We start from the raw sequence: 20607 nt of genomic DNA, 5'->3' as shown, positions 1-20607 counted from the left end.
CTTCATCCATATCGGGTTAGCACCCCAACAGGTTATTGGTTGTGTGGGCACGGGTGGATTCGCATCAGATGTAGATCTATGTGGCTAAATCAGTCAAAGAGAAAGTTTCTTCTAATATCTCAATTTTTGAAGAAACAACTAAAGAAAAGTCTCTTCTCCTGCACATGAAGGGACAAGTCAAATTAAGCAGACTCCTGATGATAATTCTATGGACTTTTTTGAAGTTCTTTCTCACCTTAAAACTGTAAAGAGTTGAGTGGATGTTTCTGAAGGAATTAAGAGTGATGATGATATTTCATTGCTAGAATCTCATAACTCTCCAACTAAAGAAAATGAACCATAGCCTTCTTCAACTCTTCCTTCTCCTCTAAATCTTCATAAATCCTTCTTAAATCCTGTTTTCTCTCATGAAATCATAGGATTCTTCTGTAGCGATTGATATCTTACATCTTTCTTCTTCTCTTGATCATGAAAATCTCCAATTAGTTGCCACTTTTTAGGGTGTTCATGAATTTCCTAGTCCTTTTCGGTCTTTAATGAAATGGAAAGTGGGACTGCATATGAAATTTAAATAGTAACAATGGGAAATTTGGGAAAAATAATTTGATGATAAATTCAAACCTACTCATAAATTGGTAACTTGGTCCTTTCACACTTCTACTTAATGAATTTAATTTTCCAAAATTGTAGAGCCATTGGGAACTCTAGTTCTAAATGTGCCTTACAATTTTTTTGTCACCAGCATCATTCCCAAATTTTATGCTTAGCTGAACTTTTAGTTGCTTTTCAATCAGTTCCCACAAATGTTTGGCTCTCTCTTAATAAGGGATTGGTTGTTGTCAATGTGAAACCAAGTGTTCTCCATACCATTTAGTTGTTTGTTTCTTCTCTTATTCTTCATTATAAGATTTTAGCAATTCACAAGCAATTTTTTTCAATAGAAATCGTTTCTATCATTGGACATCATGCCTTTATGCTAATGTCTTGCATGTTTCCAAGCGCAGTCTCTGGTTTCCCTTAGTTAATTTTGCTTGTGATTTATCTATGCCATGGCTAGTTGTTGAAGCCTTCAATGCCTTGTTTGCACATAAAAAAATTGGTCCATCCCTTTCTCACATCTCATGTAAGGCATTTATGGATGTTATTTCTGCTTTTCAATTACTTCCTAATGTTACTTAAGGATCTTTTTTTGCTTAGGCAAAAAAGGGTGCTTGTAGCTATATGGAGTGTAAGTTGGATTGTGCTTTCTATTCTTCTATTTGTTTTGAAACTTGGAGAAAAAACGTTAAGCTAACTTTAATGATAGTATAATTCAATTGAGCCTCATTTAAAGTCCTATTAGAATAGTAGATAGCTCTAATCAATATCGCCTTGCATATTTAAAACCTAGTGTATATCTTATAACTTTATGTCTTGTAACCTAGGTTATATGTCATAGAATTGAAACAAGTTTATCATAAACCAAAATTGTTTGTATTTAAATCATCTTACCATAGATCGATATTTTACTCTTTGAATTAGGGAGTAGATAAATGTTGCCATCTCAAAGGGGTGGGGTGGGAGTAGGGCAAGGGCCCACCATACGGCTGTTTCTCTTACAATTTCTTAATTTAATACCTTTCTTACCTATCATCAAGTGTTTTCTTTATTTTATTTTTCCTTTTTCTTTTGTTTATCCTATACATATATTTACAATATTTAATATAGTTGAAATATTTGTATATAATTTTTTTAGCAAAATCTTAATTACTCTTTTTAATATATAATTTGTTATTTTCTATTGTTAGGCTATATAAATACATGCTAATTGTAAGAATTCCAAACAATGAGAAGGCATTATCTTATGCATTTAAACCCCAATAAAAGTTTGTTTAGAACTCAGGAAAGAAAAAAAAAAAAAAAGATAAAAAAAAGGGTGAGTTTGGACAGAATTCAATGTTGGAGTTTGGTATGGTTTTTGGTTCACTTGGCAAAGAGTGTTGTACACAAGGTATTAGTCTTGTGCACAACACTTAATCCGATTTTTGGTTTGGTGTTTAGATGATTTTTGTGTTTGTTTTTTGTATGGTGATAGTGAGGTTGTTTAGAGTTTTTGTGTGAAAGAAAGAAGAAGAAGATAAAAAAGAAGAGAATATACTAAGAGTAGGCCACACAAACTAGACAGCATAATTCATCATTTCATTTCGTTCATTTGTTGCATTATATGGTTACAAAACCTGCTCACATATGTGAAGTTTGTGTGAGACCAAATGAAAGTCTTTAATATTCAAAAATTATACATTTCCCACTCAAAATTCTTATACATCACAATTCAACCACCAGCTCACATGTGAGTGCATAAATGTGGCAAAGATTGGTGAGATTTTGAATTTTAAAAGATTGTCTCCACCAAATCGAATAGTGCTAATTTGACCAAATAGAAGGCTAGGATATCTTCATCCAAATTGCTCGAATTTTGACATGTGGTATGTTGAAATATTAAAGATGAAATTTGGAGAAGACCAGTCCAAAAGAATTGGGTAAGGCCTCCAATTCATCTCAAACATGTGAGCCGCTGGAAATCTCAGCAGTAATGCCAACTTTCAACATGCATGTCTTGGGTTTCTCAAGTCTTTTTTGAGTTGTTCTTTTTGCTATATTTTCTTTTATATGTCTATTACAACAAATCAAAAAATCATTACCTGGTTCAAATAACCCAAAATATGTCAGCCCCCACAATAGACCTATATTGGTAGAAACATAATTTCCAGCACATGATCATTTTATAAAACAAAATCAATACCCAATAAACAGATAATTTCTAAGCTAAATACAACAAAATTTAGACATTCAAAAGACGTTAAAAGGAACATAAAACATAGACATAAATATATATTGCATTAAGTCATTCAACAAAATATTTCTTATAAAGAAGGAAAGAGAGTGCAAACCTTGGTAGACTTTGGCTTGTACAAGATAGCAAGATTACCACATTTTCAACATTCAACTCCTTTATCCAATCAAGAAAAAAAAAAAAAATATATATATATATAGTGTCCATTACCACCCTTTTAGTAAACCATATCCACGTGTATAAGTTATCATAAAACAACCAATCGAAAAAGTAAACTAAAATAAATTATCATAGAACAACCAATTTAAAAGAAAAACTAATATAAGTTATCATAGAACAACAAGAGGAAAAGAGAAACTGACATAAGTTATCCTAAAACAAATTTAAAGGAGAAAATAACACAGCTATCGTAAAACAACCAGTTTAAAAACCTAAAGTAAAAGGAAACCTAATTAAACTAGCAAACTAATATCTTCCTTCCTCAATCTTCATAGTAGGATGATGTGAATAATTTTTTATGATAAACTTCTTCCTTGCTTGAATTCCATATTAAATTGGTTACTTAGATTAACACAACATGTATCTTAATTAATATTGAAAATTTTAATTTGGAATTGGATAACCGCAAAAGAGAGAGCTCAAGGCTTGAGGATTTAGGAATTTTATGAAGGAATATTTAATTTTTATTAAGGACTCATAGATTCTAATTTCACTTTGGAAAAAGAAATTAGATTTGATAAAAAATTCTCTGGGTTAGATATTGGATAGAATTTGATATTTTGTCACCTTATTTGAGTAAATATAGGAAGTGTAGAAGGTATATCAAAATCATATGCTTCTAGGTTCCTTATAATTCCATTTTAAATTTTTAAATTGTGCGTTTATGACCTGGATTTCTTTTCTCTTGTCATTTACTTGGATCTAGTTTACAATTCTATTGTTTAATTTCTTGTCTTGTTTTTAATTTTAATTGTCTCATTTCAATTGTGTGTATATATAAAAATAATTAATCAAAATTTTGATAATTAGTTAAATATTAAAATCAATCTTTTTGGTGCAATACTTTCTCATCATTTTATTACTTTATATGACTTCGTATGCTTATGGAAATCGTGCTTCAAGTAAGAAGAGATGGCATGTAGTCTGTTTCAGCATGTTCAGCCAGCATAATAAATAAATAAATAAATGAATTTTTAAAAAAAGGGGCAATAACTTCAAATACTTATTATCAAAACGTTAACTTATTCTAATGAAATTTCCATTCCACGGTCAAAACTCCCCAGAAAAAAACAAGAAAAAAAAGGGCATACCTTTTTACGATTAATTGAAGGTACAACCTGTAAACCTTTTCGTTCTCTTTTTTTTTTTTTTTGGAGGCAATAACATTTTCATTGTTTTCGAAGCTGGCCATGAACTCTTCCACCATTGCCGTTCGATTAATTGCACGACCAATTTTCGCTTGGGCTCCCAAGAGAGAGAAAGCAAGAAGTAAATGTTCAACATTTACAAATGGGTGACCATACTTTTCCTTATATTGGATGGCTCGTTGAATAAGTTTTTCCAAACAAGGTCCAACTTCAGCTGATTGGTCATCACCAACAACCTACCAATGCCAACCAAAAATCTTTAAAATTTGTTTACAAGAAATATAAGATACTTTTGGGCATAAAAAAGAATTAAAACATATGCAATATTGATACAAATATTACCTTGGCCTTGGGTTGGAATTGGATGAATTTATCGGTGGCCTCAAGCAGATAGATTTTATCTTTATTGTTGACTCCAGCTTTAGAGAATATACCCAAGGATAAAAAATAAAAAAAAATAAAAAAAAAAAAAAAAAACCGTTCCAAGAGGGCCTTCATCAGATGCCCAGTCTCCACCATCTGATACTGTTTCTTTTCTGCCACTTGAGCACAAAAAGCAATTGCTTGAAGCCGCCACTGTAAATTCCTTCTAAGTAATCTGGCTTTGCAATAATTGCAAAATTCAGCAAAAACACTATATCAATTATTAAAATGTAGAATTATAGAAAAATAAATGTACATTATATATATACAGTTTAACTATGGTCCATATTATGTATGCACCATAATATGCACGTCTAACATCAGTAAGCATGTTGCAGACACGCATATTATGGTACACACTTGTAAAATTATATATATAGTGGAGACTAAGCTTCTGTTTTAAGGCAATATATATATATATATACTATCTGTAGCCTGTATTCGTGTTTGGAAGAGGACATAACAATTGCTTGCCAAAACGGGCCCGCAAGTTCTCTAGCGCCATCTATTTTTCTATGCTGCCATGTAACCTTGGAAAAAGGAAATCAATTTTCGTTATATAAATCATTTTGTAACGACCAAAGACTAAAGCGAACTTCAAAACAAAATCAAAAAAGATTTTATTTGCTTATATATATATATATATATATATAAGCATATAGCGTATAATAAAGCTGTACATACCTTTGGAGTTACAGACGAAGCTTTGCAACAGAAAACAAACCGTCTCGAACTCGGGAACAAATCTGGGGAACCCATTTGCCAAGTCATTGTTTGGCTTCAACTGCACTAATGACTTAGCCATGAAGGATTTGGATTTGGAATTAAAGCTCTGCCGGCGAGAACTTGCATGAAACCTGTCATAACAAAGGGGTGGCTGCAGAACACTAGAGACCACTGCTCCCAGCTGTAGCAAACGATGTCGCAGAGGCCATCATTTGCTGCCGGAGGACACAAGCTGTTACTTGTTTCTGTTCTTTGAGTAAACAGTACTAGTACTTAGGGTATGACTAATTAGCCGAACTTCATCTTCAATATATAAAGAAAAATATAAATAATAACATAATTATATGATCAATTATAATTATAATAGCAATAATCATAATAAATGTACGTAGCAACTTTACGTGCCAATCAAGCAACGAGAATAAAGACTGGACTCTTGCCAGTCAAGCAATGTAGTAACTCTTGCCGGTTATATGGACACTTGAATAAGTCAAACTTCTCAATCAATCAAGTAAACCTGGAAATCAGAGATTTGGGATAGTTTTTAATCATTTAATGAGAATCAATAGGACCGTATGAAGCCTAAAGACTGGACTGTGTATCGGCGTGTGTTTAGTTTAGGAGTAAAGGAGTGTTGACAATAAAAGCCTTCTTTATTTTTTTATATTAAACATGGGGTTGTCAATGCAACGAACTTGCACACCATGTTGCTGGGACTCACGATTCAAAGCAGCGTTTCTTGAAGCTCCTGATGTTGGTGGGTTAAATTTCACCATTTGCTCTGGTGATTATTGTTTCAATGGACAAGTATATCATAATTGATGTTTGTGGATGGTTAAAATTTGTGGCAGAAAATTAGGAGAAGAGTGAGGTTGAGTTGACTACTTACCTGCATGCCAGGAATTAACACTTGAGCAACTTAGAAATTTTTTTTTTTTATATTTTTAATGAATATACATATTTAATTACATGAAGACTGTAAATCTCAATTATTAATTATTGTTGGCTGAAGTTACGGAGTATTATTGTATTACTGTCAAATTGAGTAGTTTTTTTTTTTTTTTTTGTTTTTTTTTGTTTTTTGGACATGAAATTGAGTAGTATTAAAGGATGACATTTAGGGTGAAAGTGTCAATTAGTTATGATAAATAGTTTATTATTGATATTAGATTAAAATGACAGGAATATTGACACCTGAATTTAATAACTAAAAGATATCTATAATTTCATAGAATTGGTACGAAACACTCCATTCCAAAGGGCAGTGCTCATTTTGAGACAAAGATACCATGTTGCAGAATTGGAGCTCAAACATTCGTTTTTCGCCATTGGAGCTTGCTTCTTCCTACTCTTGAAGCACTCTTTGTTCTCATTTATTATTTTTATTATCATTATCATTATTAATTTTTGTTTCATATTATAAATATATTGCCACTCAAATTAAGGATTATTGCCCAATAAAATAGTGAATACAATAATTATTTGAGAGAGAGAGAGAGAGAGAGAGAAGTTGGCAACAAATAGGAAAAATAAAAGAAAGAAATTCAAGTATCAACCTATACAATTCTTATTGAGAGATAGAAAAGTTAAAATCAAAAAGGCAATGAAAAACTTGCAAAAATTTGATGCGTCACTAATTATTAATACCGTATACGGATATCTTTAATTTGAAAGAAAACCGAATATCCAATAGAACTCGTTTTGGCATTCCAGCATAATTCCTAATTCCCAGCTTCGCTAGGCTTGTGCTCCCAGCTCCAGCAAGAGAGTCTGATTGATCATATTTGCTGTCGGGCCCACAAATTGAACTGGACCTGATCAAAAAAACACAGAGAGATCAAAGGCTTTTCCATGATCAGATTTGTCAAAATACTTGATGGTAGTTCCAGAGAACAACTTGAATATATTCTCCTTATCTTTGTCATAATCCAATTCTCATCTTAACCAATATACCAAAAGGTGTCTAGATGAATTGAAGATGCAGTATGACCACCAAAACAGGTTCAGAAAAAACCTGGACTGAGATATCGATTCATCAGCGCCCAATCATCCCGCAAAGATGCAAACTTTTTAAATGGTGCACCTGATCATGTATCAAAAAGAAAAAGAACAAAAAGTTTAAGTGCTAAGTAGTGCCCATCATATGCTACTGTATATGCAGCACGAGCATAACATGTCAAATTACCGTTTAAATCGGATAAAAAAGATTAAAGCCAATAAAAAAGTCAAAACACAATTGATTGTACTAAATGTGACAATATATTGAAGGTAATAAGTGAATTACCTTCAAGCTCCACCAATGCTTTCTTAATCACAGGCTTGAACTTTCCTGAAAAATTGGAAATCTAAAAAGTTAGACAGTGAGAGAGAGAAAAATTGTAACTTATTTTCTAGTAGTCTAATGTTTACCACGTTCTGTATCATGATTAGGTACCTAGAAAGGTGAGTGAAAACAGTAAAAGGAGAAACAAAAAAAGTTCCATCGATATGATGAAAAGCAACACTGAGCGTATACCATGTCTTCTCTCAACATCCATTAAAGAAGTCAATGCTGTTCCACCAACTGTCCATTCTTCAACTGGAGCAGCCAGATTTCCCACCTGGGCGCTCAGAAAAATTAGTACTAAAATATGATGAACCATGCAACTGTATCAAACAGAAAGTGGACAGACTTGAATACCCCAACGAATGATTTGCAGCATGGTTAGTATGAAAGAAACAAACCGAGGAAATTAATCCAGTCTTTCCAGATTGAAGGAGTGCTCCAGCAGCAAAACCCAATGCATAGCAGTAGTTTGCATCAAAATTTGAAGGCAAACCGCATCTTCCCTCATAACTTTAAAGTAAAATTCAAGTTACTAGTTAACATGCAATATGGGCTGAAGGGAGGGAAAAAAAAACAAAAAAAAAAAAAAAAAAGAAGCAAGATACATGTACTAGGAAGAAAATAGACACTATAATAGCCTCCGTTGCCTCCTGTCTTGAGGATCAAGATGCAACATAAGACCTATGAGGAAAAGAAAATATGAAGAGAAATAAAAATTCTTACTTGTTTTCCCCAAAACATATGTTTTTTAGAATATACTTCTCATTCTTTTGTTCTACTTTTCTCCTTGCAATTTTCTTTTAACCAAATAATGAAACTAAATGCTTCATGTATATGTGTATATATATATATATATATAATTTCCTTAATAAAGATTATAAACAACAAACATGACATAAGTGAAACAGATAAATGAATATGTTTGTACCCGAAGAAGTGGGACTGTCCACGGAACTGACCATTATATTTATACTCTTGTTTCCTTTCATTCAGTTCATTTTCAACCATTTGAATAAGCATGTTTTCTGTCTCTATCTTGGCAACCTAGAAGTATGAGATCAAACCAATTATAAGATTTCGAAGGATATTAGACAATACTGTTCAACATGACTGACACAAAGATTCACATAAGAAATAAAAAACAACCTGTACATTCCCATGTGGGTCCCTTTCAAGAAGCAGCTGCTCCTGAATTGCTTCAGGTAAAAACTCAAACAGCTCATGAGATTGTCTGCGGAGCTTCTTTTTCCACAATCCTTCTTTATCAACAACATCTTGAGCTAAGATCTCATTAAGCTCTGCGATCAGTTGCTGTACCTGCAATTGCACATAAAAAATAAAAATAAAAATAAAATAAAATAAAAAGAAGAAGAAGAAGAAGAAGAAGAAGAAAGAAAGAAAAAATACAGAGAAAAAATGTTGACTCAAACTCTCAGCATATGAAGGTTTGTGTGATACAATCTATAGTCAAACTATACTTGCACTCCATCAAAAAAAAAAAAAAAAAGAAAAAAAAAAAGGAAAGACAGAGTGATGAACTAGTAAAGAAGTAGGACATAGATTGTGTTCTTTCTTATATTATTCATTATCACACCTCAGGAATGAAATCAATCAAGCCCTCTGGTATAAGTATCACACCGTAATTGTAACCAAGTTCTGAACGTTTGCAGATTATATCTGTAATATAACCTGTAACACTCTTGAGTGTCTGTTTGTTGGCAGCAACCTGCAGCAAAATACAAGCATGTCAAATAACAAATCAGAAGCATCGCGGAAGATCAAAGGGATTAATCAAAATAAGATGTTCGACATATTTATAACTTAAGGGACAACCTTTGTCATGAAAACAGAATTCCCAATTTCTGTTACACGTATGATAAAAAGACCATAAAGCCTATGCATATAGCTAAAGCTCACTCCATCACATTTTCTGCCACTATATCATATATCACCGGGACATTTTAAGATTCAGAAAAAGGCAACATAAAGAAAGATCACTTATGCCAAAGAACATAAATACCACACAAAAAGGATTACCTATCTACCTTTTTTAGTGATATCAGCAGTATGACTCTTTTTGCTAAAAAAGCAGCACATGACTTTTATCTATCAACTTACCTACTATACTTTCTTACTAAGCAAAATACTTTAACAAAAACACAAGTAGGATAAAATTCAATATCGAGAGTAAGTTTGGTTTTATGTAACTAATATGAGGGAGATGAGTTTTATTCAGTTTGGTTTTATGTAATTAATATGAGGGAGATGAGTTTTATTCTAATAAAGAATACAAGATCAGAAATCACCTCTTCTCCAATAATTGCAATGTTTGGATGAGTCTCCAAAGCACACTCCAATGTTATATGAGAAGCTGCACGACCCATAAGCCTTACAACTGCATAAACAAACAATTGGGATTATAAGCAACAATGATGTAAATGTAATAAAATATGCTAAAACTGTAAAAGTATGTTCATTCACAAATAAGGCATTTTCTAGACTTGTCCCTAGATATATACATATATATATATATATATTTCTTTTTATAATGGTTGATGTTCAGGAACAGATGCTTCAAGTTATAGAAACCAGGATACCCTGCTTGAAAATTTCACAAATTCAGAAGTAATTTTGGCTGTTTTAACCAATGCCGAAATTATGAGAAAATAGCTTAAATGACAGTGTCCAGGATTTGGCTTCAAGAAGTGAATGCTTCTGCTTCTATTTATATCTTCCAAAATGATACTGGATATGTCTTTAGAAAACAGTCGATGAGTTTGCAACAGTCGTATCATTAGAGAAGTATAAAAAATATAATGATCCAATCTATTATTTTATAACAAGAGAGCTTATAAAAAATATAATGATCCAATCTATTATTTTATAACAAGAGAGCTTACAGTGGTAGTATTTTCCAGTTGAACGGGCATCTTTCATCACATTTCCGATCATTTCTGCATATAGCTTTCAGTTTGAAGTATGACAGTCATTAAAAAAATATTCACTGTATTTGTTAATAAGTTCAAAAATAAGAATTAAGGAATCTTCTTTCCATAACACAAACTAATTTGAGCTCAAGCTGTACAATTAGAGAAATTATTATAAGCTCAAGCTATATGATGAAGAAAAACAAAATCACTGTAAGGTCAAAAGAGGGATGAAACTACCTTGCCTGCATGTGAAATCTAAAAGAAAACTCAGGGAAACCAAAAAACTTGAAATCGACTAGCAGATAGAATGCTAAGAGTTGAAATAGAAACACAGAGAAATAGAGAAACAAAGAGATGTATCCAAAGTATGTTGTACAATTCAACCATACCACAGGGTAAGACGACATATCCATACAAATCAAAAACCACAGAAAAAATGTATAGAATTTACCTTGCATGCAGTGTCAAATCCAAAACTTGCAGGAACCTCTTTGCATTTCAAATCACCATCAATGGTCTTTGGACATCCAATAACCCGTGTTTTCATATTTTTAGCCCTAGGTAGAATTAACAAAAGAAATAAAAAGTATACATGTAAGACCTCCACATGATTACCCATTTAATTACGATGAAAGTCACCACACAATTTGGAGAAATTGCAGAAATTGACACACTAGAATTATATGAACTTGGAACATATATATATATATATATTTATATATAAACTGTACCTGAAGTTTTGTGCAAGAAGGCAAGCATTAGTATTTGAGTCATCTCCACCAATGACTACAAGTCCATCCAAATCAAGCTTCCTTACAGTTTCTTCAGCTTGCTTGAACTGAAATTCATTACTTCACCAGCTCAGTTCCTATTACTAAGAATTGCATGGAAGACAATCTATGTATACATGGGGTCTAATGAAAAATATAAATAATTAAAAAAAAAATTAACAATTCTTTAGGAGAAGTTGATTGAATTAACCTGTTCGGGAGTCTCAATCTTGTCTCGGCCACTACAAATCATGTCAAAACCACCCTATCAAAAGAGTTCATGTCATACACAAATCCATGGTAGATAAGTTGTTAAACATGCTGCAAAATGAAAGCTAATTAATTTGATAAGCATGCAGGTTGATATACATGCAGCAAAGTAATGCAGGTTGATAAACATGCAGCAAAGTAATGTTTCTTAATAATTTTGTTCTTTCTAGGTTCACTACTACCAAAATTAGACAAATAAATATCCATGGAAAGATACACATTTTAAAAAGAAAAATTGCTTACAATGCTATCTTTGATGTACTGAAGCACAAAGAAATTAAAAACTGAAGTTGATTGAAAGCACTACTTCATTAAATTATCTTTTGCTAAGTCACTTATTCAAGAGCATTCTATTGGATTCTTACCACAAAAACACAGAGAGGGATAAGAAAATTCGTCATGATGATTATATATAAAATAAATAAAAATCATATATACCTGATTTCTATAAGGATAGATAAAGTCTTCTGTAAGCTCTACATATTTACACTTCATGATCCCAATCGGACCACCCCTAAATCCATATAACTTGCTTTTTCCCTTCGTGCGTCGCTGCAAGAAATCTAAACCAACCCAAAAATTAAAAAAAATATAAAAATTCTGAAAAATGAAAAAGTTTAAAAGTCAATTTAAAAGTATTTAAAAAAAAAATACCAAAAATGCCAGAAATGACATTGTGGCCACCAGGAGCCTGCCCTCCAGAAAGAACAACACCAATCCTCAAACCCTTATCCAGTCTTTCAGAAGAATCACCAGGCATTAGCATTGCCGATGGCTGCCCAAATAGGTTCGGAAACAATTTGGCAATCTCTTCTGCAATAAAAATATCAAAAACAAAATCAGCAATATCATGAAAATTGATGACAAATCCATTTTTTGAGAAATAATTTACCTGGATTTCCAGCAGTGAAGCTTGGAGGCCCATCGACAACGTCGAAGGGGTTCTTGAGGACGGAAGGCAGGGGAAGCGAAATATGGAGGCGACTGGTTTGGACCTCACTGTACTCCGAAGCAAAACGCCCTGGAACAGCAGCCGGAACCGGAAAAACCCTGCCATTGCCGTTGGCCTTTGTGTACGCCATGGAAATGGAAGTGGAAGTAAAATGTTTGTGAGAGTCTGATAGTGAGCGAGTGAGTGAGTGAGGGGAGTGGTGGTTCTGGTTCTGGTTCTGGCTTCCGAAGCGGATGGTTAGTTACATGCAAAAATCCCCAAAACACCGCTTTTCCACTCCCGCCTAATAAATTCATTCTCGGCTTAACAATTTGTATTTCGTGTGAAATCGTTATATAATAGAAAAAATGATTTTAAAATGTTTTTCGTATTACCTAAATCACCCTCGTGATACATTCAAAATTTCATTTGTATCCATTATGCGCTTTATACCCTAAAACCTCTTATCGGCTGCCCCAGAGCGGCCTCTCTGGCTCTCTTTCCCTTGTCAGTAGCCACCTCACTCCACCTGCAACGCATCCGCAGCCAAAACCTTCGGACCACCGGCAATCCGAGCTCCGTTGAGATCAGAATCTCTCTGTAAAAGTATGCCTTCTCTTCTCCTCTCATCCCTCTCTCTCTCTCTCTCTCTCTCTCTCTTCTCTCTCTCTCTATATATATAGATATATATATATATCAATATATATCTCTTTTGCTCATTCCCTTTCGTAATATTATACAAGTATTTTGAAATCATGGGTTCTTCCTGAAATTGATATCGGGAGCTTCACAATTTAGAGTTTTCGATTCCTTTTAAGCGAACAAAATCATCACTATTCTATTACACCTATTTGTGGATCTGACTAATTGCAAAAATCAGTTAGGTTACCATTCACTCGCCTAGGTGGGTTAATCAAAGTTCAGAAATTTATAATTTTTTTATTTAAACTTGAGCTTTAGTAGGTTCTGTACTAATTTTTACATAATCTGAGCTTCATGGGATGATTGGCTTTTGAAATGGGTTTTATCAGAATTATTCTGAATCTTAGTATGTATTTTTGTTCTAGTTGGGTCTCGTAATTTCTCTGTCGTTATCAGATTTTTATTAGTGAATGAATTGTTTTGGGAAATGGGTGTTTTTACCGTACATATACTTGAAATTCATAGTGCAATATGCAGGGCTATCACTAATGTTTAAAACAGAGTGTGCTTTACTTGTTGTTATGAATTATATATATAAATAGATGATAAATTTTATAAAAAAAATCCAGCTAAGTTATGCTTTTTCTCATGGTGTTTATTGCTATCTATGCTCACTCCTGTTCATTAAAACATAGCATAGACATTTCGTAGATCACATTATTTTCTAATGAGTAAGAGTTGTTGAAACAGTTGTTATGTTGTTTGTATTTGTGTACAATCATGAGTTGAGAGAATTTTCTTTCTTTCTAATGGTAGCTTTTTCTTGTGGTTTTAGTGGATAATGTGCGCCATACTTGTGATAGTTTAGAATATATTGAAGATTATACCCTTCTATTGTATCTGTAGGTTCCAAGGAAAAGAGAAATGAACGCCTTCAAGGCTTTCAAAACTTCTGTCCCAATTACATGGAGCCCTAATCTATATATCACTTTGGTGAGGGGCATTCCAGGAACGAGGAGACTTCATAGGCGTACCTTAGAGGCATTACGTCTACGCAAGTGCAATAGGACTGTAATGCGATGGAATACTCCTACTGTTCGGGGAATGGTTCAGCAGGTTTTGCCATAAGCTTGCATTTATTGCTTGAAATATCTTGTCAATATGTGGTTGCTAATATTTAAGATGTTGTTATCATCACTCAGGTCAAAAGATTAGTTGTGGTTGAGACAGAAGAAATGTATAAGGCTCGTAAAGATAAGGAAGCAAAACACCGTGCTTTACGTCCTCCCTTGGTCGTAGATCACCATCCTGCTCCTCCTGCAAGTGATTCTCCTCAGTAGCCTATGTAATTGTTACTGGGAGATCAGGTCTGAGCTTGTTATAGATGTAGGTCAAGACAATTCTTCCAATAGTATAATTCTTTTTGAGTTCCAAATTTTGATCAAGACGATTTGTGCCTGCTTTTAAGATCTAAAGTTTTGACAAAATCTTTCACCTAGCTCTTTTTATGGTACTAGGAATTTGTTTCTTGAACTGTAAACTATGGCCTAGATGCCCCATTATGCATATGCAATTGGTGGTTGATTGTGTTTATGATGGAACTCCTGGTTCTCATATTTGCATCATGAATCTGTCATTTTGTAGTAAAATACTTTTTGGATATTCCATTATTGCATTGCAGCTTAAATAATAACTCATCTAATCAAACAGACAAAAGAAAAGAATGAACAAATACAAAGCGACAAATGAACACCGGGGTCGTAATCTCTGTCTCTGTCACTGTCTCTGTCTCTGTCTCTCTCTCTCTCTCTCTCTCTCTCTCTGTCTCTCTCTCTGTATATATATATATATATAAACTATTAGGATTTATTAAATTAAGCATACTAGGGCCCCTCCACTGCTTCAATGCTTATTTTCTCTTCTATCTTTTCTACCGCTAACTCATTTTTACTCTTAAGTTCCTTTTCACTGCCATCAAGGCTTATATTGTGTTTGGTTTTGTACTGGTGACCAATTGCGAAGACAAGAAAAATCAAGAAGTTCACAAATCCTAACACAGCGAGCAGCCAATAAAAATTTTCCAACTTCCCTTTGTTCAAATTGCTCCTGAGCCATCTTTTCTTGGTCACTTTATCGACAAGAGACACCAACAAACTGCTTACGAAGAACCCCATAGATATTGTGCTAAGGAAAAGCCCTGTACTCATAGACTTCATCCTCTCTGGTCCTTCTCGGATGAAAAATTCAAGTTGTCCAACATATACAAAAGCTTCCCCAGCTCCAACAATAAAGAACTGAGGGACTAGCCAGAAAGCTGATATCATGCCATTTCGTTGAACGGCAAACTCCCTTCTTTTTCTTTCAATTGCTGCAGCAGCCACCATAGCAACCGCCGAGAAAATAAGTCCAATTCCAACTCTCTGGAGGCTTGTGAGTCCTTGGGCGTTGCGGGTGATTTTTCGAGCAAGAGGGACAACGAGTTTCTCATTTAGGGAAGTAAAGAGGAGAATGGTGATGAACAAAAAAGTAGAGAAAGAGCCAGAGGGGACAACAAGGGACCCAACCTTCCTATTCATGAAAGTGGCTTGCTCAACTGTAAAAGTAGTCATTTGGGAGTAGACGGTCCAAAAGAGGATACAAGTGGACCATATGGGGATAAGCTTAAGTACCATTTTTACTTCTTCCACTTGGGTCACAGTTGATACTATCCAAGGATTGTTTTTGTTTACACCAATACCAGCTTGATCATCTATAATTGCAGCTTTGTCAAGACACCTATGAATTTCACAAGCAGAGGTAAATATAAAACTTGTGAGTGTCAAGACTTAATGTGAAAATAAGAAAATAAAAAATAAAATAAAAATAAAAAAAGATTTATCAGATGTGATAGGGAAACAATTGTGTGTCCATCAATTTTCTTTTTTGGAATTTTGAAATTTTGATTTTGAAATTGTTTTAAAAAAATTTATATTTTTGTTTGCTTGTTTCTGAAAAAGGAGAAAGTTTTGAAACTATAAACCAAAAGGGTTCAGAATAAATCAAACGATAGAAGAAATTCTCTGATCTTCAAATAGTGGTTCAAAATTCCCTTGAAGCTAACACTTACTTGAATCCCTGTGTGTGGGGGACCTTGGCGTCATGGTAGTCATTCAAAAGGCTAGGATGAGAAGGATAAGGCTGATTTCTCTTCTTCCAAGCCAACAGTATCACCCTCCATATCACTGTCAAAGGGCTTCCTTGTGGTTTCCTGAATCTATAAAGCGTTGTCCCGCTGAGCAGCACAAGAAGTGCAATAATCATCGTTCCAGCCGATATACCATAACCCCATCCTCTGCCCACATTATCTTGTATATAAACCAGCACAACCACAGCAAACAATGACCCAACGCTTATACCAAAATAGAACCTGTTGAAGAAGAAGATCATGGCCTTTTCCTCCTTCGGGTCCGAGTCATCAAACTGATCAGACCCGAAACCAGAGACATTAGATTTGATCCCACCTCCACCAAGCGCTATGGTGTATAAAGCTGCATAGAGAAGGGCAAGTTGGTTGCCGTTTGCTTCAATGCATTGATGATGTTGATTTCTGTAGTTGTCACATTTAGGGGGCCTCATGGAAGGGATGGTTGTAGCCAATGTTAGCAAAGTAACACCCTGGTGAAAGAGATGAAGAGCATAGATGATAAGTGGTTGAGTTAAACTCTTTTTTTTTTTTTTTCTTTTTTCTTTTTTTAATTTGGTTCTATTTTTGGTTTTTAGGTCTAGAAGAACTTACTAGAGTAGTTATTGCTGCAAAGATGGAAACAGTTAGGTACCTCCCTAGTTTAGCATCTGCTAAGAAACCTCCAAGCAGGCCTAGAAGATTGAGAGTGCCCATGAAGTTGGTCACTATTGTTGCAGATTTTGCTGATGGAATATGCAAAATTTGAACCAAGTAAGTCACCAGATTCATTGATATTCCCATCACGCATATCCTCTCCGAGAGTTCTATTCCTGCGCATATATATATATATATATTTGTGATATACGCACAAAAATTCTCAGGTCATGGCCGTCCTAATAGAAAATTTTTAGCCAGGAGTCAAGCAGGTAAAATTAGAAAGTACCTAAAATGAGCCCTGCAGCAAGCCATCCACCAGTCTTGGACTTATCCGGAGAGTTTCCATGAAAATCAACCACAACTCCATCATTTTCACTACTTTTTCCATCATTTGATGCAGCCAAAACCTGTCAAAAGTTGAGAGAAAAAATTGGGAGCAAAAAAGGGAAAAAGAAGTCATTAAATAAGTACAAAAGTTAATTGCATCATTTAGTATTTTAGCAGCTTGAAAAAGTATAGAATGCTACCATGTTTGGAGCTAGAGAGGAAGAGAAATCTACTAAAAGGTTGTTGCTGGCTCTATGGCTTACAACGGCTCAGCAATATTTGTGAAGGCCACAAAGATGAGTTGGGTTGGAAAATGAGAAGAGCAATATAAAGGGAAGGCCATGGCATCCACAATTTCTAGTGGTCAAGAATGGTTTCAATATGTACTACAACTTCAAGTGAGACATTTTTGGAAATACAAAAATCAAAGCCTTTGGTTTTGATGGTTTGTATCCACAACAAAACCAATTATTGAGAATGACAACTTGCTTTTAAAACTTTTCTTTCTCTTGTTTCTTTCTCTCCCTTTATTATTACGAAAGTTGATAAATAGGAGAAGAGGTTATTACTGTTAGGTGCATGACATGTGGACAGGAAGATTACAAAGGATTGTGAGTGAGAATAATGAGATTCAGCTCCAAAAACTTAATCAAAGGCTAAACATGTCGGGTGATAGGAACTTGATGGGTATCCCTTTGAGAGATTTGGACGATGGTCCATGGGAAAGCAAATGGCATACAGAAATCTGCCTTATGTGTTATGGTGGGGTCGTAAACATTAGTCTGTTACGTGCTTAATTTGAACATCCTGATTAGCCACTGTTCCAATCTTCATGCATGGCGGTACTTGATCTGTCATAATCATTTATATCACTCAACAAGACAAAAAGGCAGAGTAAAATAAAATACATACATACTTTTGCAACCGGATCCTCCCCTCATAACCTCATCTAAACTCTATTTAAGCTTTGGAGAATAGAGTGATATATGGCTGCTATTAAATAGATGATCAAGATTTATTTATTATTTATTATTATTTTGTTTTTCTATTTACATAATTTAGTGACATGGGGCAGCTACCAAATTAAGGGCCAAAATTTATTCTTTTATTTATTTATTTATTTTGTTTCTTTTAACTTTAAGATTTTTTTACCTTGGGAGACTTGTTTTAATGAATTGGGCTTCTCTTCATCTTTGATTTTCATTTTTTCATGTGAGTTTTCTACCTAACTTCAATAACATATTTGTAAAAGAAAATCTATAGTTAAATACAATCAAAATTTCAATAAAAAATTTAGCTGCTGGAGATTTATTTTACTTTTCTTTTGTATTTCAAAGTTTTTAAAATTTCACATTAATGGATATCGATATTATGAAAAAAACTCTAACAAATATTTTATGTATTGAGGTTTAAACTATACTGTTATATCAATTAATTCGTTATTTGTTTTTTCACTCATATATATATATATATATAAATCATGTTCAAATCAGATTGATTTGATAGTTTTATTATCAAGTTTTTCATTGTGAGATGTTGGAATTTAAAAATAAAAAAAATAATTAAATATAAATTTCGTAATATATTAAAATTCTATTTAGGAAAAATAAACTAGAAAATTGTTAGTGAACCATATTAAAATCACAAACTAAATTGATTTTACATATGTCATCAGATTTTCAAAAGCTTAGATTAGATTAATTTTTCATCTTATATTAGACACCTAGATTAGATTAATTTTCATCTTATATTAGGCACATATTAATATGACAATTACTAAAATTATTACTTACCTAGTTAAGATTTTAGTTTTAAAGCATTAATTGATATAACATTTTTAAGATTTAGCATATTAATATATTCCCAACTTATATTGAAATTGTGAATAAAAAAAACTGTCGGAAGGATAAAATTTGAGTACTCTTGCAACCCCAAATGATAGATCCACTCGGATGGACCAAACAATCTATGTACACATACAAAAAACACAAGGTCAGAAATGATTAATATGCGATTAGGGTTTCTCTTTTCTACCGTTGATAAGCGATCAATGGGTCTATCAGTCCGGTGATGGGGATGCTTGCAATACCTTCGTTAATGGGCAATGGTTAATTATGGTCGGCTGATTCAATTAATTAGGTGTCGGTAGCTTTCAAAGATGGATATATTTCTTTCAATTACCCAAGTTACATGAAATCTTCTTTCTTTTCTCTCTCTCTCTCTCTCTCTCTCTCTTCTTTTTTTTTTTTTTTTTCCAAAACATAAACTATAATGCATATATATATATATATAGATATCAAATTTAAACAAATATTCTTTTTAGAAAAATATTATTTATCATCGTTGACAAATGATTATCAACAAAATCTACATATCACATAGCAATTTAAATAATATTAAAGGGTTCATTTTTAGGATTTTATAGCATTTTAAATGTTAAATATGTAAATATGAATTTCTACTTTTGTAATAAAGAAATTGACATCATCTAAATCTAAAAAAAATGTACATTCAATTTTAAAATCAATTTTTAATTGTAATTTGCATAAAAACTATATATGTATATTAATTAATTAAATTTTTTACAATGTATTTTCTTTTCTTGAAAGAATTGAATTTAAAAAAAAAATTATATTTTAAGAAATTTTAAAATATTTGATAGATCCTCTACTCATGAGAAAGATTTTTTTTTTTTTTTAATAATGATTATAGAGTTATTAGAAATTTTGTTACTATAAAAGAAATAAGAGTAGATTTCCAAACTATGATAGTGATAGTTATCAATAGTAAAAATAGCAATACTCTTCTTTTGATACATTTTTTTGTTATTTTTCAATAAAAGCTCCTATTGATCAATGGATACATATGAAAAGTTACTACAAATTCTTTATTAAGTATTTTCCACAAAAAAATACACTTCCACGTTTCATATTTAATCTTTGATCATGGTTAAAAATCTCTCTTCCCCTAGTCATCAAAAAAATAAAATAAAATAAAATAAAGTATATCATGATTAAGATTAAGTGATCTCTCTCTCTCTCTCTCTCTCTCTCTCTCTCTCTCTCTCTTCACACACACATGCACACACGTACTGATACTCTCTCTCTGCGCCCAAACACACGTGCACGCGAGTATCAAGCCTAATTTTGTTTCAATGATCTTATACTGTTTTGTAATTTCATCTTATTTTAGGGTTTTAGATGCAAAAGTACGTTGATTTAAAGTAAATTAAAAAAAAAAAT

General features: G+C 33.0%; 3 protein-coding genes across 5 annotated transcripts; 1 reads left to right on the top strand and 2 right to left on the bottom strand.

The window, feature by feature from the left end:
- Nucleotides 1-6892: 6892 nt before the first annotated feature.
- LOC107417106 (pyrophosphate--fructose 6-phosphate 1-phosphotransferase subunit beta) lies at nucleotides 6893-13110 on the bottom strand. Of its 3 annotated transcripts, XM_016025670.4 has the most exons (17): nucleotides 12972-13110; nucleotides 12538-12880; nucleotides 12300-12458; nucleotides 12084-12208; nucleotides 11587-11640; nucleotides 11337-11443; nucleotides 11057-11162; nucleotides 10576-10639; nucleotides 9982-10070; nucleotides 9270-9401; nucleotides 8822-8992; nucleotides 8604-8719; nucleotides 8074-8185; nucleotides 7865-7949; nucleotides 7634-7678; nucleotides 7364-7432; nucleotides 6893-7163 (listed from the first exon to the last, which is right to left on the bottom strand). In XM_016025670.4, the coding sequence occupies exons 2-17, from the start codon at nucleotides 12725-12727 to the stop codon at nucleotides 7087-7089; spliced, it is 1701 nt and encodes a 566-aa protein (XP_015881156.1). In that variant the 5' UTR covers nucleotides 12728-12880; nucleotides 12972-13110; the 3' UTR covers nucleotides 6893-7086. The 3 variants fall into 3 exon arrangements, 2 of the variants coding, with proteins under 2 accessions (XP_015881156.1, XP_060672294.1); XM_060816311.1 differs by lacking the exon at nucleotides 12972-13110 and having other exon boundaries at nucleotides 12538-12946; XR_003055665.3 differs by lacking the exon at nucleotides 6893-7163 and having other exon boundaries at nucleotides 8030-8185.
- LOC107417091 (uncharacterized) lies at nucleotides 13032-14811 on the top strand. The gene is made up of 3 exons (XM_048471407.2): nucleotides 13032-13182; nucleotides 14125-14334; nucleotides 14421-14811. The coding sequence occupies exons 2-3, from the start codon at nucleotides 14143-14145 to the stop codon at nucleotides 14556-14558; spliced, it is 330 nt and encodes a 109-aa protein (XP_048327364.2). The 5' UTR covers nucleotides 13032-13182; nucleotides 14125-14142; the 3' UTR covers nucleotides 14559-14811.
- A 43-nt stretch (nucleotides 14812-14854) lies between these two features.
- On the bottom strand, nucleotides 14855-17871 carry LOC107417141 (protein NRT1/ PTR FAMILY 6.4). The gene is made up of 5 exons (XM_016025715.4): nucleotides 17566-17871; nucleotides 17325-17445; nucleotides 16994-17211; nucleotides 16325-16872; nucleotides 14855-15993 (listed from the first exon to the last, which is right to left on the bottom strand). The coding sequence occupies exons 1-5, from the start codon at nucleotides 17566-17568 to the stop codon at nucleotides 15102-15104; spliced, it is 1782 nt and encodes a 593-aa protein (XP_015881201.3). The 5' UTR covers nucleotides 17569-17871; the 3' UTR covers nucleotides 14855-15101.
- Nucleotides 17872-20607: the final 2736 nt, after the last annotated feature.

The sequence above is a fragment of the Ziziphus jujuba genome, chromosome 4 (genome assembly GCF_031755915.1).
Source record: "Ziziphus jujuba cultivar Dongzao chromosome 4, ASM3175591v1".
Lineage (NCBI taxonomy): Eukaryota > Viridiplantae > Streptophyta > Magnoliopsida > Rosales > Rhamnaceae > Ziziphus > Ziziphus jujuba.
Note: the sequence above shows the minus strand (reverse complement) of the source record. Positions and strands in the feature narration are given on the sequence as shown.

Coding starts and splice junctions, on each gene's coding strand:
- LOC107417106 (XM_016025670.4), bottom strand. CDS start 12,727: ATGGCGTACACAAAGGCCAACGGCAATGGCAGGGTTTTTCCGGTTCCG. Junction 11,444..11,586: donor AGATTGAGACTCCCGAACAG/GTTAATTCAATC, acceptor AATGAATTTCAG/TTCAAGCAAGCTGAAGAAAC. Junction 10,071..10,575: donor AACTGGAAAATACTACCACT/GTAAGCTCTCTT, acceptor TTGTTTATGCAG/TTGTAAGGCTTATGGGTCGT.
- LOC107417091 (XM_048471407.2), top strand. CDS start 14,143: ATGAACGCCTTCAAGGCTTTCAAAACTTCTGTCCCAATTACATGGAGC. Junction 14,335..14,420: donor TTCGGGGAATGGTTCAGCAG/GTTTTGCCATAA, acceptor ATCATCACTCAG/GTCAAAAGATTAGTTGTGGT.
- LOC107417141 (XM_016025715.4), bottom strand. Junction 17,212..17,324: donor TGCTGCAGGGCTCATTTTAG/GTACTTTCTAAT, acceptor ATATATGCGCAG/GAATAGAACTCTCGGAGAGG. Junction 15,994..16,324: donor CCCCACACACAGGGATTCAA/GTAAGTGTTAGC, acceptor TGAAATTCATAG/GTGTCTTGACAAAGCTGCAA.